Raw genomic sequence first — 16,235 nt, 5'->3', positions numbered from 1 at the left:
TTCTGGTTCTCTAAGCCAGGTTTTGGACCAAGTTTGAAGACAAAAAGGTACAATGGAGATTTTAGGTCCCTGCAAAGGGAGACAAATTTGATGATTTATAAGCAATGTATTGAATGGGGTACAATTTTGATCTGGTCCATTCATCTGAATCAAACAGTCCAGAACCAAGGCTGGGTGAAGAAGCAAGTATGGAATGGCTTAAACTATCCAGGAGTTAGGGAATCATTGCAGAACAGAGACCCTGAGCACACTTAGTGTCAGACTGCCCAATATGGACTGATTTAGAGAGTAAGGATCAAATTTAATCGAAAGTATGAATTTTAGAACTTTTTTTAAGATTCAGCTTTAAAACTTTCCATTATGCATAAAACTAGAGCAAAGATTTTTTCCCCCCAATGGAAGTGCTATTTCAACCTTTAGTTAGGAATAATTTGTAATTTGAGGCTCTCCTCTCAGCACCCCATTGGTACCTCTGTTACACCACTCAGTTCATTGCTCTTTATATATTTATCTTTTCTGCTAGACTTGAGCCCCTAGAGAAAGGGCATGACTGCTTATTGATCTTTTTGTCTGTTTCACTGCCCAGTAGAGTCCTGGGGCTGTGGGCCTGTGCTAATTTGCAGGGCTGCCCTATAGATTTTGTTACTGGAAGTTTATTGCTTGGAGGATCTTCTTTAGTCTGAATCCCACTGTGGGGCAGTTATTTTTGTTCAGTTTCACCGGCCCAGACTGAACCCTTGCCCTACGTGTCTGTCTTGCCCTCACGTGCTCCTGGTTACAAGGGTCATGAGAAGATAAAATATGTGAGGGTGGCTTGATTGAAGCAAACCCATCCTCACTGCTGAAGAAAGAGCCCAAAGCAGGTACCATCCTGAGAGTGGGTCAGCTATAAGAATAAACACATTTCTTCAGTTATGCCCACTCAAATGTTTTTATTTCTCACCATAGATTGAGCTCCCGGATCTTGGCAGGTTTTATAAGATTCGAGTATGGCATGATAAAAGGAGTTCTGGTTCTGGATGGCATTTAGAAAGGGTGAGATGCACCATCTTGGGGTTTGGGAGGTTGTTGGGAAAGGAACAAGGATGGTCCCTTTTCAATGACCCTGTCATATAAATTTGCCTCTGTATTTATTGTGAATAGGGACTGAAAAGGGTTATGGTGAGACCTGAATTTGGATACAGGCCACAGGGACTTCCTAATGGGGAGAGACTTCCAAAGTAGATTAAGAAAACGCTCAGGTGTTTGGGGGGGCTTGCATTCTGCCCTAGTCATCTGGTTGCTAGGCAAGTGTGGGTTTCCAGGAAACCAGGAATAAATACTAATCCAGCCCTCTGCCTGCCATAAGGATTATCTCTAGGAAATAGCCTTGGCTTCTCTGCAATGAGATAGCAGAATGGGGACTCCAGGGCATCGGTGAACATCCCTGGTGCACCAACTTGCTCACCCCAGAACTTCATTCCAGATGACCTTGATGAACACTCTGAACAAAGACAAGTACAACTTCAATTGCAACCGCTGGCTGGATGCCAATGAGGATGACAATGAGATAGTGAGGGAAATGACTGCAGAAGGCCCAACAGTGTGCAGGATCATGGGCAGTAAGTACTGACAGGCTCTCCATCCTGGGAGGCAGTGGAACTCCTGCTTGGTATCCCAATGGGCCTGACCTATGAGCTGAGAGTCTTGTTGGGCTCTCCATCCTGGGAGGCAGTGGAACTCCTGCTTGGTGTCCCGAGGCCTGACCTATGAGCTGAGAGTCTTGTCTGCTTTGCATCTTCAGGCCCCTTAGAGTGCCAGAGTGGATTTGGAAGGTCCCTGCCTCAAGACTGGCTTAGAAAAGCCATCTCCAAGTCATGATGCCGGAGCTCTACCATGATTGGTGTGGTGGGGAGGGAGGGAAGATGTGTGGGTCTTCAGGTTGGCTCTGAGGGGATGAGAAGCATCTGCCCTGAGCAATAGTTCTCCAGAGCCTCCTTGAAAGGAAATATCCTCTTGCTTCCCTCAAATTGTGCATGAAATGTTCCCCAAAAGAAAAGCTAGATCTGGGTTCCTGTAGCCACAGTTGGCTGCTACCTAATAAGTATTCTATCTCTAATTAAGGATAGTAGGAGAAGGACTAAGCTTTAAATGTGGAATCCTGGAGCCACATTCAAATAGCCAAAGGGAAGAAGTCATTTTGCCTCTAGGTTATAGAAGCACAGTACTGGCAAATACAGAGCACATGCCCTGTCCTTTTCACACGGCAGACATTACTGAGTGATCAAAACATTCTCTCCCATGAGTCTGAAATGAGCTTTGTAGCCCTCAATAAAGAATTCCAAACAGACATTAACTATTGATCAGAATTGGCACTTAAGATAACCCATTTGCTATCCTTGTGGCAGTCCTTAAATTTTAAGCAGGAAAATAGTATTGCAACATTACAAAAAGGTAAAAATATGTAGAAAACAGTGTCACCCATAGTTCCAGTAGCCCTTGTAAATATCTCCGTAATCTCATTTCACAGGTGATTGTGTGATATTTATAAACACTGCATTTGCACACCCAGTAGAAGTTCTGTATATATTTGTTGAAACAGTTTGATCAGAGTTAAATACTCATAAACATAGAAACCTCAAACAGCAAGTATCTAAAAAGAGATCATTCTGTTAGTTTAATTAGGCAATGCTTGTAATTAGCACCATGTTTCTTTTATTTTATGGTTCTTCTTCATTCTTAATTAAATATATGACTGTAGAATATTTGTGTGCAAAGGCCCTTAAAATAGCCTGATGCAGATAAGGAGCTGAGGACGTTCTTGCCATGGTTACACAGTTAGTTAGAGACAGAGTTAAATCTAGAATAAGGTCTCTTGCTTCCTGGTTCAGTGGCTATACCAAAACATCACCCTGCCTTTTTGCGTTTTGTAATAACTGCCTTGGGAACAAGGCAATCATCTATCTAAATATGATAACATATAACCCATTCCCCAAATTGGGACTTAATATAATATTAAAGGTAATGGCAAAAATTGCAATTACTTTTGCACTAACCTGATATGTAGTCCACCAAGGCAGAAATACACCTGTTCTTACCTGATCTGTCCACTTTGCGTGCCAGAATTGAGACTGCAGGTATAAAGAACTGGGGAGAAGTCTTGGGCCCTAACTGCTTTTGAAGCCCTTCTAACTAACTCGCATGATTTTAGATTCTCAGGCTCTATTTCTACATTATCTGGCACTGTCATTCTTGAGCCTTTTGGTAGGATTCCTTCTTGAATTTTGTGACTGACAGCTCTGATCAATCCTTTCCGGTCTGCTAAGTCAGCAATTCTCAAACCTCAGCATGCATTATCCCCAGGAGGGCTTGTTAAAACACAGATTGCTGGGCTCCACTTGCAGAGTTTCTAATTCAGTTAGTCTGGAGTGGGACTCAAGGATCTGCTTGTCTAACAAATTTACGGGTAATATCTATGTTACTGTTGGGGAACCACACTTTGAGAACCACTGTGTTAAGCGTTTACCACTTTTCTAGCTGCTCTCCAGCTTCCAAAATTGTGTTGTGTTCTCTAAACTTGACCCCTTCCCCTAGTCTTGTTGGTGAAAACTTTTTTGTTTAGTTAAATTTTTAAAGCAACCTGTAGATTGCCATTTTGATAAGGTTTTCTAGAAAGAAATCTATTTTAATTTGTAATGTCCGGAATGTTCTTTACTTCCACCCCCTCTTTGCCTTGAGTGAAGCATGACTTTCCCTTAAGAACCTTATTTTCCCTCCTCATCAACTGAGAAGGGATTAGGCCCCAACCATATGACCTTCTTTTACTTTACTCCTTTGAAGGCCCTATCTACAAATACATTCTGAGTTATTGGGGAGTTAGGACTTCAATATATAAATTTGGGGGTATGGGCACAATTCAGCTTATAACAGACAACATCTCCTAAAGTACAGTCAAGGGCCCATCTATATCAAAACTACCTGAAGTGTTTATTGAAATACAGATTCCTAGGCCCACCACCAGCTACACTGATTAGAGTCTTTGAGGGCTATTCCTGGTAATATGAATTTTGTCAAGCATGCCAAGTAATTTGTATGCATACTAAACCTTAAGAGCCTTTGTCTACTTCTTTCAGTGTCCATGTAGAACACCCACTCACCTGCATCCTGGTGCTCACCTGTGATGGGTACTACAGGACTGAATGAAGGGAGACAGACGAGAAATGAAAACAAAAAACAAAAGAATCTGTTTTAAAGAAGGGGCCAGGGAGCTCCTTGCTTCTGTCAAGCAAGGGCCTTGAGCTTCCATAGCCCTTCGTATTTATTGGGTAGAAAGAGCAGAGAGGAGGAGGTAACAATTGGTCTGCTGATGGATTGATCACAGGTTTGCATTATTGCTAACAGGCTTCAGATGTACCTAATCATAAGAAACACTGCTGCTGGGGCGTGACTGCCCTCAGCATTCCTTCTGGGTAGCAGACACACTTTGTCAGTTTGCCAACAACCTGCATGCATGAGAACAGTTTTCTGTTTCCTCATATAGCCTCCAGTGGTATACTGAGTTGATCACGACCCTCATTCTTTCAGCCTCCAACACTCACCCACTTTGTTGGCCTATGCCCAGCCCACTTAGCCAGCCCTTCCCTGCCACTTAATTTGGGATCATCCCATGAAGCTGCCCCTTCTTTGAACCTATGCCCCACCCTCTGACTCAAGCCCCTGCCCTCCCAGCACTTTTGTGACCTTGGTACACTTCACCTCACCCTTGACCTCCTGTCACTTCTTCCTCCCCACATTTTTCCTGGTCTGTCAGGGGCTGACATGGATGGGTGGAGGATGGAACAGAGAGACAAACCTACAATCAGACTTTCAGTGGGGAGGAAAAGAGGTTCTGAAATCAGACAGAGAGAGGAGACCAGAGAGGAGAAGATAAATTCAAGAAATATTTTGAAGGTGGAACTGGCAGGTCTTGAAGTGTGAATGCTGTGGAAACACAGTGGTGAGATAAGCTTCCTGTCCAGAAAGTTGGGACAAACTTTGCAGATGAAGTGACATTTGAGCTAGGTCTTCTATGTGGAGGGATTTGACAGACAAGGAGAGACCATGTCAGGAGGTGGAGGAGATGGCAAGGAAGAGCATCTCTACAGGTTACATGTATAAAATGTGCTTGTAAACATTTTTAACAGTGTACAATTGTGGGGCTATCCTAGCTGGTATTTTTTCGTTGTCTTCCGTGATGCTATTAAAAAAACATTTCAAGGAAAAAAATAATTCTTGTGATAGTATGGATATGGATAGTATGGATTGAAGGGCTGTCTGTTGTGGCTATAAGGCAGTTTGATGTCTTCTTGCGGTCCCTGGCTGTATTTCAGAGCCCAAACAAACTTGAATTTCTTTCTCTCAACTGCTCTTTATGGCCCACAAACATTTATCTTACGCTTGGAACACCCCTATGTCCTCACTCACCTCTACAAGTACTTATATCTCCTTTTCTGGTTGGAATGTTTTGTAACAGTAAATAGAGCTGGTGACAATGCTTCGTTTTCCCAGCTGGTACCAGTGTGAAATGTATAGTGTGTAAAGACGTCCTGGAAATCCCTTAAGAGGAGAGTCTTAGACTCATGTAAAATGAGTAAATACCAATTTAAAATCATTTCTCTGAGTTTGAAGTTGTGTGTCTCTGGTTTACTTACAAATTAAGGGCCAGCCAAATAAGCAGTTAATGCCATGTCTGAGAGCCAAGAGGCTTTTGGGAGTGATTGTTCTGATTAGCACAGACTGGGAGACATGAACAATACACATGCCAGCTCACAATTTATTTCCACCTTGGCTGTCCCTCAGGAGCTACATGACAGTAAAATAAATGAGATCCGTGTTCTCCACTGTACTTCCAAGAGAAGTGATTACACACCACTGATGAGTGGGCAAGAGGCCACTGGACTCAAGTGCAGAAAATCGTAGCTTCTCATTAATCAGAGCTGTAATTTTAAAATTAAAGTAAAGAGGCTCTGTACTTACCCATCTCTTTAAAGTCTTTCACTACTGGTATATAACAATATAACTATTTTAAATTGTCCACAGACTTCTTGCCAAGAAGGAGCTTGGGACATCCATGGCTGGGGTGTTTCAGAGGGGCTCCTAGAGAGAATCAAGACCCTTGAGAACTTCCAACCAAAGGGACCTCAGAGCTCAGAACCAAAGGGATGGGAATTCCCAGGCAAAAGGATTTCTAAATTCCCTTATCATTTTGCTTCTGGGAATTGCCTAAAAGTTACAGCTAAAAAAGCAGAACTGGCCTTCATCATAATTAAGAGTGAAGCCAGGCTGGTGTTGAGAGCTTTCCTTCCCTGCTGTGTCATGTTTCCACCTTCAGTCCTCAGCTGTTCATTCCTCTCACTGTTGATACGTTGGACCATTGAGAGCTTCACACAAAAGAACCAACTTCATTTATACAAAGGCTGAAGATTGAAAGCATTTAGCATTTAAATTTTAAACAAGTTGATTAGAGAAGACAATGATGCTTAAATTTCAGGTGCTGCAGCCCTACGAGGAGACAATATTGGTAGGCAGGAGAGTTCTCCTCAATCTTAACTCATGGTTTAAGTGCCTACCTATATCAGCTTTGCTCAAGGCAGGCCTCTATGTACAATCAGTCATTCTTTGCCTGTTCTTCTAACAAGTACTTTTGCCACAGACACTCTATCTTTGTGTACTCATATGTTTCATGGTCAAATTAATTTTTCAGATGTCTGCATATCTCCAGATAAAATGGTCATGTTACTGAAAAAATAATTTGTACACTGAATTCAACTTCCTGGTGATTTGTCTCATTCCAGGTATACTTTGTCTTCATTTTAGATGGACTATCAATGAATCATGTCCATTTTTAAAAACAACAGCTATGGCAGGACGCAGTGGCTCATGCCTGTAATCCCAGCAGTTTGGGAGTCCAAGATGGGTGGATCATCTGAGGTCAGGAGTTTGAGACCAGCCTGGCCAACATGGTGAAACCCCATCTCTACTAAAAATACAAAAAAATTAACCAGGCATGGTCGCGGGTGCCTATAATCCCAGTTACTCGGGAGGCTGAGGCAAGAGAATTGCTTGAACCCAGGAGGCAGAGATTGCAGTGAGCAGAGATCGCGCCATTGCACTCCAGCCTGGGCAACAAGAACAAAACTCCTTCTCAGAAACAAACAAAACAAACAAAAAACAACAGCTATATTAAGATATGATTCATGTGCCATACAATTTACCCATTTAAAGTGTACAAGTCAATGGCTTTTAGTATATTAATAAAATCCTGCATCCATCACCACTACTAAATTCCAGAACATTTTCATCTCCCCCAAAAAGAAACCCCATACCCATTAGCAGTCATTCCCATTTCCCCACTTTACCCCTCTGCCTCTGCCTCTGACAACCACTAATCTACTTTTTGTCTCCACAGATTGGCCTAATCTGCATATTTCACATATAGAGAGTCATACAATATGTGACCTTTTTAAATTTAGTTTATTTCAATTAACATAATGTTTTCAAGATTCATCCATATTATAGCATTATCAATACTCCGTTCTTTTTATTGCTGAATAATAGTCCATTGTATGGATGTACCAAATTCAACTGTTAAAGAGCATTTATATTGTTTCTACTTTTTGGTTATTGTAAATAATGCTGCCATAAACATCCATGTACAAGTTTTTATGCAGACATATTTTCAGTTCTCTTGAGCATATACCTAAGAGTGAATTTGCTGGGTCATTTGGTAGCTCTTTGGTTCACTTTTTGAGAAACTGCCAAACTATCAAAATAGCTGTACCATTTTAAATTCTTATTAGTAATGTGTGAGAGTTCCAATTTTTGTACATCCTTGTCAACACTTGTTCTTCTCCTTGATTATTCATTCTCAGGGTTGTTTTGGCTATTCTGGGTCCCTTGCAGTTCTATATGAATTTTAGAATCAGCTTGTCAATTTCTACAAATAAGTCAGCTGAGTTCTGTTAGGGGCTACATTGAATCTATAGACCAGTTTGGGGAGTATTGCCATCTTAATAATGTTAGGTCTTCTAATTCATGAACATGAGATGTTTTTCCATTTATTTAGATCTTTATTTTCTTTCAAAAATATTTTGTGGTTTTCAGAGTGTATGTTTTTCACTTGTTTTCTTAAATTTACTTCTAAATATTTTGTTCTCTTTGATGCTGTTGCAAATAGAACTGTTGTCTTAATTTCACTTGCAGACTATTCATTGCAAAAGAATAGAAATATAATCGATTGGTATATTGATCTTGTACTCTACAACTTTGCTGAAGTCATTTATTCTAACAGTTTTTTAGTGAATTCCTTATGATTTTATAAATACATAGTTATGTCATCCATGAATAAGATACTTCTTCCTTTCCAATTTAGATCTTTTATATATTTGCTTGCCTAGTGGCCTTGGCTGAAATCTCCAGCACCACATTGAATAGAAGAGATGACTTGTTTCTGATCTTAAGGGGAAAGTATGCTGTCCAGTCTTTCATGATTAACTATGATGTTAGCTGTGGGTGTTTTATAGCTAACATTTATGGGTTGATGAATTTCCTTTTCATTCCTAGTTTGTTGATGGGTTTTTTAAAACATGAAAGGGTGTTAGATTTTGTCAAATGCTTTTTCTACATTTATTGAGATAATAACATGATTTTTCCTTTTTATTCTATTAATTTGATAAATTACATTAATAGATTTTCAGCAGTTAAGCCAATTTGTATCTCTGGGATAAATCCTACATTGTCATGATGTATAACTCTTTTGATATGTCGCTGGATTCTTTTTGTGAATATTTTGTTGAAGATTTTTGCATCCATAGTCATAAGAGATATTGGTTTGTAGTTTTCTTATAATGTCTTTGTCAGTTTTGGTACCAGGGTAATGCTGGCCTCAGAAAATGAGTTGGGAAGTGTTCCCTCCTCTTCTATTTTTGGAAGAGTTGGAGAAGTATTAGTATTATTTCTTCTCTGAGTGTTTGGTAGAATTCAGTAATAAAAACATCTGGGCATAGGCTTTTCTTCTGGCTGGGTTTTTTTAAATTAATTCATCTTTTCACTTAAAAGATTTGGAATTTTGTTTTTAATGGACATATTGTATGTATTTATGGGGTACAATTTAACGTTTTGAGACAAATATATGTTGTATCATGATCCAATCAGTGTTGTTAGCCTATCCATCACCTCATGCATTTATCATTTCTTTATGGTGAGAATGTTCAAAAGCATTTCTTCTAGCTATTTTGTGATATACAAGTCTTTATTGTTAACTGTAGTCATTATACTGTATAATAGAACATCAGAACTTATTCCTCTCATTTAATTGTACCTTTGTACCCATTGATCAACTTCTCCCCATCCTCTCCTCCCCCCTCCTTTCCCCAGTCTCTTGTAACTACTCTTGCAAAAATATTATTCAATTCCCTGCCTCTATGACATCGACTTATCTCTCTCTTTTTTAAAAAAATATTCCACATGGGTGAAATCACGTAGTATTGGTCTTCTGCGTCTGGCTTATTTCACTTAACATGATGTTCTCCAGGTTCATCTATGTTGTTGCAAGTGACAAGATTTTATTCCTTTTTTTGTGGCTGAATCGTATTGCATTATGTATGTATACCATATTTTCTTTATCTATTCATCCATTGTTGGACACTTAGGTTGATTCTATATCTTGGCTATTGTAAGTAGTGATGATGCAATAAACATGAGAGTACAGATATCTTGTCGACATACTGTTTTCATTTTTTTGTATATATACCCAGTAATGGGATTACTGGATCATATGGTTCTTCTATTTTTAACTTTTTTGAGGAACCTCCATACTCTTTTTCATAATGGCCATACTAGTTCACACTCTTACCCATAGTGTGCAAGTGTTCCCTTTTCTCTGCATCCTTGTCAACACTTCTTTTGTTTTTTTGATGATGGCCGTTCTAACTAGAGCAAGATGGTATATTTCACTGCGGTTTCGATTTGCATTTCCCTGATGATTAGTGATGTTGAACTTTTTTTTTTCATCTGTCTGTTAAACCATTTGTATGTCTTCTTTTGAGAAATGTCTGTTAAGGTCTTTAGCCAATTTCTTAATCGAGTTATTAGTTTGCTTGTTTGTTTTTGCTTTTGAGTCATTTAATTTTCTTATATATTCTGAATATTAACCCCTTGTCAGATGTATAATTTGCAAATATTTTCTTCTATTATGTATGTTGTATCTTCACTCTGCTAATAGTTTTCTTTGCTGTGCAAAAGTTTTTGTTTAGGCAAAAGTTTGATGTAATATTATTTGTCTATTTTTTATTTTTCTGCCTATGCTTTTGAAGTCTTAAACAATTCTTGCCCAGCCTAACGTTGTGAAGAATTTCCTGTTTTCTTCTAGCAGTTTAATCAATCTTTTCACTTTTTATATGTCTATTTAGATTGTCTATTTTTTCTTGAGCCAGTTTTATGGGTAATCTTTTTATTTTCACCCTATTTGTGACTTTGAATAGAAAAATGTGTATTTTGTTGATAGAAGATAGTTAGATCCATTATCCATTTTGCCAATCTCTGTGTAATAGAGTCTGATTCCTTTTGGATGTTTGACTCCTGGCAGGTTTTAAACTACACCACTCCTGTCTTCCTTTTTGCCTCATTTATAGGCCAGCTGATAAGAAAGCCTTCCTTAACACTGGTGGAAAGTTTAAGCCATACAAGTCCTGATCATTCAAAGGAGCCACCACCTCAGCCTCACTCCCTAACCACCATAAAATCCTAATCTCCCTGCTGTCCCAAGCTATTATTGGACCTGCTCAAGAGCCTGCCAAGCTCTCCCAAGAACTCCTCATTATGTAAATAATAGAATCTGGCTCTTGGTGTATGTGTGGTATCATCAGCCTTGATAGCTGAGCAAATTTGGGGTGGGTAGATTCACCCTGTTTCTGCGGAATGGCCACCACACTCCGGCTTTTGATGGAAATGTTTAGTCTAATTAAATTTAATGTAATACATTTAATGCAATTACTGATATGTTCAGATTGACATTTGCCATTTTGCTAACTATATTTTGTATGTCATATCTTTTTTGTTTCTTACTGCTTATATGTCTTATACATTTTTATATTCTTACTGCTTTCTTTACTGCTTTTATATTTTTTACAGAGTACCATTTTTGGTCCCTCATTGTTTCTTTGACCATATTTTTGGGGTGATTTTCTTAGTGGTTTCCCAGAAAATTACAATTACCGTCTTAATTTAAAATAATCTAGTTCAGATTAATATTAACTTAATTTCAGTAGTATACAAAAACTTTGTTCCAATATAGGTTTGTTCTCTTCCCCTTCCTTCATGCTATTATTGTAATATAAATTGCATCTTTACATATTATAAACTCACTAGTGGTGCAGCTCTATATTTACTGCTTTATGCAGTTGTCATTTATATGAGATATGAGAAGAAAAGATTCACAAATAAAAAATACTTGCATGTTTTCTATGTATTTACTTATGTCATTGCTTTTTCTGGTACTCTTTATTCTATCTATCAGGTGATTTCAAGTTACTGTTTAATGTCTAATGTGAAGGTTTCTTTAATATTTCTTGGCAGATATGCCAGTGATTAATTCTTGTAGTATTTTATATTCTGGGAACGCCCTAATTTCTTCTTAATTCTTGAAAGGTAGCTTTTGTGGATTTAAAATTCTTGGTTAATGATCTGCACATTGAATATATCATCCCACTGCCTTCTGGCCTCTGTAGTTTCTGATGAGAAGTCAGCTGTTAATTGTATTGAGCATCCCTTATATGTGATGAGTCACTTTTGTGCTACTCCTTTCAAGATTCTCTCTTCATCTTTGGCTCTCAACAGTTTGACTATAATATGTCTAGGTGTAGATCTCTTTGAATTTATCATAACTTGGAGTTTGTTGAACATGTTGAATGTGTATATTAATGCTTTTAAAATCAAATTTGGGAAGTTTTGACCATTATTTGTTCAAATATTCTTTCAGTCCTTGTCTATATCTTCACCATAGGGTATTTCATTTGATCCCATGGCTTCAAATGGACTCTATATTCCTATGATGATGAAAGTCATATCACCAATCCTGATCCTGCAGACACATATTCAGCTGCCATCTTGACCTCAGTTTTTGAACATCTAATAGACAGCTCAAATGTATAATGAACAGAACAGAACCATTGATTTCCATCTCCAAACCTATCCTTCCCCCAAGACTCCCCTACTCCTTACTGGCAACTCTATCCACCTAATTGCCCAAGCCAAAAACCTGGGAGTCACCTGCAACTTCTCTCTTTTCCGCAGTTACCTGTCTGATCCATCACCAATAACTATTTTGTCCAAAATAGTATATTTTAGACTTAGCATCCAAACTATATTGCTAATCTGTTGACTTTTCTCCACTTCTGTTGCGCTTCCAGTCCTAGGCACCATCCTCTCTTCTAGACTACTGTAATTCTGCTAACTGACCTCTTTGATTCTACTCCTTCTTTCTATATAATCAATTCTTCATGGCAGCCAGAGTGCTCTTTAAAACATAGACCAGATCAAGTTACTTCGTTGCTTGAAGCCCTCCAATGGCTTTCCACTGTATAAAAATAAAAATTAAAAATAAAAAGGAAGCCACACTTCTTACCTTGACCCGCTACACCCCATGTATCCAGCTCCTGTCCACCTCTGAGCCTTATCTCATATTCCTTCCCATTCCTTCTACTCCAGCCATATTGGCCTTTTCTCTGCTCCTGGAACATACACCAGGCATCCCCACATAGGGGCCTTTGCACTTGCCAGAATTATCTAACTTTATAGCTCACACATTACCTCTTTGCAGTCACCTTTTCTGCATCTCTAAATAATTTATATTCCCTCACTCCACTCCTTACCACTCCAAGATGTCCCTCCACTGTGTTATCTGAGTTACAGATATAACAAAAACATTTTCTTATTCATAATTTATGATTTTACTTTGCATTGCTCCTCTCTACTTTTACTCTTAACTCTAACATCAGAATTCCTGTACTGTTAATGGTGCTTGGCACCTACTAGGTTTCAGTAAACCGATTTGGGGTGAATAAGTGAATGAATGGGTACATTTTACTTTTCAGCTTAGTTTAAGTGAGAAGGAGGGCTGGGCATGCAGGGATGCAGGTCTACCCGCTCCACAGTACATTTTCAACATAGGAAGAAGCTGCTGCCCTTCCCACAGTGACTGTATTTCATGCCTTTCTCTCTGCTTACTGGCATGTCCTTATCAGTGGGAGTTCTGAAGAGAAGAAGACACAATTCTTGTTCATGGAGAAAAGTTATCTTTCTTGAGAACACATAGAAGTTGGAGAATAACCTAAGGCAAAAGGTTTACTGGGATGGATGGAATTGAGGGCAAACATGTTTGGGTTAGACCAGTGGTCCCCAAGCACTGGCCAGCTCCATCACAGTCCCCTAAGAAATCTGGGAAGCAATTCACGTTTAGTAGACTGAGCTCTGGAAATTCAGATTTGAGAAATCTGAAGCAGGGCTCAGGAATCTGAATTCTTATAAAAGTTTCCCAGAGGATACTGATAATCGACAGGATTGGGAACCTCTGGTCTGTCTCATTTGATCCCATGGATTTAAATGGAATCCATATACCTATAATGACCAAGGGCCTAGGCCAACAGACTTGGGGATGACTCAGCTCTTGATTGGTGGGTGGTAGGATTTAGATAGTTGGGAGGAAGGGGGAAGGTCAGAGATGAGAACTAGAAGGAGAGGAGGAATCAGAGCTTAGAAGTGGGAGCAGCAGGGCTAGGGATGGGAAGCAGGGGGCTGTCAACAATGGTGTCCCTCTCTCTGCCTGCCAGTGGCCCGGTACCGTGTGACTGTGTGCACAGGTGAACTTGAAGGTGCTGGGACCGATGCCAACGTCTATCTCTGCCTTTTTGGTGATGTGGGGGACACGGGGGAACGGCTGCTCTACAACTGCAGGAATAACACAGACCTGTTTGAAAAGGGCAATGTAAGTTACAGCAATGTGCCCCACTCATCCCCCTCCTCCCAGTTCCCTTCCCATGTTCCCTCGTCTTCCGTGCCCTGTTAAAGTTGAGCTGATGCTGGTCCTGGGGCCTCAGCCATCAGGAGCCTCACTCTGGGTAAGGGGGTGGGGAACTGGGGAATCCCAGCAGAGCCACTGGGAGGGCACAGCAATGCCTAGTGTATTTGGTTCCTGGGTATCTGGCCCGCCCTGATTCACTAATATGCATGGACACCTGTTAGACTCCTGGGACTGTACAGCAGGGAGTTGAAGAGCCACCTTAGAGGGATTATGGTCCTCCCCCACCCCTGAGCTTTGAGAAGAGAGCAGAACAGAAGGACACTGGGAAGCAGCAGCAGCATCTTTCTTACCTCAGGGGTGGGCGGAGAGGGAAGGATGCCGGGCACTGTGGACTAGAGGACCCAGGCTGGAGGAAAGCTGGGCCCCCAGGGGCCAATGTGGCAACTTGGCATTCTCCCCCATGGCATGACCACTGCAGGCATCTTGTTCATGACCTTTAGGAAAGAGAAATCAAGAAAGACCCTAAAGATGGGGTGGGAGAACTTGCTTCTGTTGCTAGCCTCATTACAGTTGTGTTGGGTGTTCCCCTTGTTTCCCCAGCCATCACATGGGTGTTCTGGGGAGGAGGCTGTGGAAGCAGTGGGGAAAGAGCTAGGCAAGTTTGAGGCAAACCCAGCATTGGGCTACCTGCTTCATTCTCCTGAGCCTCAGTTTCCTCATGCCTGAAATGGGGAAAGGATGCCTACCTGTGGTGGGCTGTTGTGAGCATTAGGGGCAGTGGATGTACCGTCTCTGAGGTCAGATCTGGCCCACAGCACACAGTGGATGCTGAGTACAGAGTCGTTGTTGCAGTGAAGTGAGGCCAAGGGAGCTCAGCAGGGTGAAGGGGATTTGCAGACAACTGTTCTATCTCCTTCCTCTGCCACCACTTCCTTGGTGAGGTCAGGGAAAGCCCTGGAATTCCAGTGAAGGCCTCTCTCTGAGGCCAATCCAGGCTGGCTCAATTCTTGGGATCATGGCCATCTGAAGGCTGCAGTGGCAAAAATAATCTGAGCAGGATGTTGTGGGTGGACTCAGGTTCATTTGAGGAGAGGAGGTAGCGATGCCTTTACTTCACATAGCTTTTTAAATTTCCTCTCTCCTTCCCACCCACCCACCTTTCTCTCCAGCCTTCCCTACTCTTTCCTCCTACATCTTCTGACGCCTTTGTCCATCAATCCCACCTTCAGTGTTTCTGTCCCTGAAGGCTCCCAGGTGTGCTCATGTACACTTGGAAACTCTGTTGCCCTTACTGCAGTTATGCTGCCTCAGTGGTGGGCAAAACTATACAATTATCAAGACCACTTAGTCCCCGTAATCAATTCTAATCATTTCCCTCCTTGGAAGGGGCCCAGTATCCCTCTAGAGCAAGGAGCCAGAGGAGATTTGCCAAGGAATTAGCTCATGATAAATGATTGGTGACTGACAACAGCTTAACTTGTTTATTTTTCCAGAGGAAGCTGCCTTTTGAAAGGAGAGCTGGAAACTTGACATTGGATGATATTCCAGTGGGAGAAATTGGGGGTGGGTATGACCTGTCCTTTATAGGTAGCTCCTGTCCCATGTGTGAAAGAGGGGTTGCCTAACCCATCAGCTCTGGATTTTCTGATATCTGAGCTTATGTCTTCCCTTGGTGTTTGGGTCCTGGGGTAGCCACCGTCCAACCGGCCTTGTGGTTTTCCCCCACAAGGCTGACGAGTTCACTATCGAGTCCGTCACCATGCGGAATGTGAGGCGGGTGAGGATCAGACACGATGGCAAAGGCTCCGGCAGTGGCTGGTACCTGGACAGAGTGCTGGTGAGAGAGGAGGGGCAGCCTGAGAGCGACAACGTGGAGTTCCCATGTCTCAGGTACATGCGTCCTGCCTGCTGGTGTTTTCTCCAGCTTAGGTTATGATCCCTGCATTTTGGGAAGACCCAGCCCTACTACCACAACCAGCAAGCAAAACAGTGGCTTAAGGCTATAGCTGGTGCAAGAAAGAGGTGGCCTCGCTGGTGGTGCTTAGACCTGAGCCTCACATTCCCTTCTCACCCCCTACCACTGTGATGAACACCACTGTGGCGTGTTCCGGTGTGCTGCTAGTTTCCTCTATTTCAGCACCAAAATGTGGGTGCTTGTTCATGATAAAATTTGGCAATTCCTGAATTTAAGTGAAAGTTA

The 16,235-nt window shown here is 41.1% G+C and overlaps 1 protein-coding gene across 1 annotated transcript in view; it reads left to right on the top strand.

Annotated features, from left to right (window-relative positions):
- LOXHD1 (lipoxygenase homology PLAT domains 1) overlaps positions 1 to 16,235 on the top strand; it is a 181,203-nt gene that overhangs the window by 63,048 nt on the left and 101,920 nt on the right. The window contains exons 11-14 of the mRNA XM_054460472.1: positions 949 to 1,035; positions 1,466 to 1,601; positions 13,845 to 13,999; positions 15,765 to 15,925. Coding sequence (XP_054316447.1) covers positions 949 to 1,035; positions 1,466 to 1,601; positions 13,845 to 13,999; positions 15,765 to 15,925 — 539 coding nt within the window. The remainder of the gene's footprint in view (positions 1 to 948; positions 1,036 to 1,465; positions 1,602 to 13,844; positions 14,000 to 15,764; positions 15,926 to 16,235) is intronic.

The sequence above is a fragment of the Pongo pygmaeus genome, chromosome 17 (assembly GCF_028885625.2).
Source record: "Pongo pygmaeus isolate AG05252 chromosome 17, NHGRI_mPonPyg2-v2.0_pri, whole genome shotgun sequence".
In the NCBI taxonomy this organism is placed as follows: domain Eukaryota; kingdom Metazoa; phylum Chordata; class Mammalia; order Primates; family Hominidae; genus Pongo; species Pongo pygmaeus.
The sequence above is the reverse complement of the archived record's forward strand: the minus strand, read 5'-3'. Positions and strand labels throughout refer to the sequence as shown.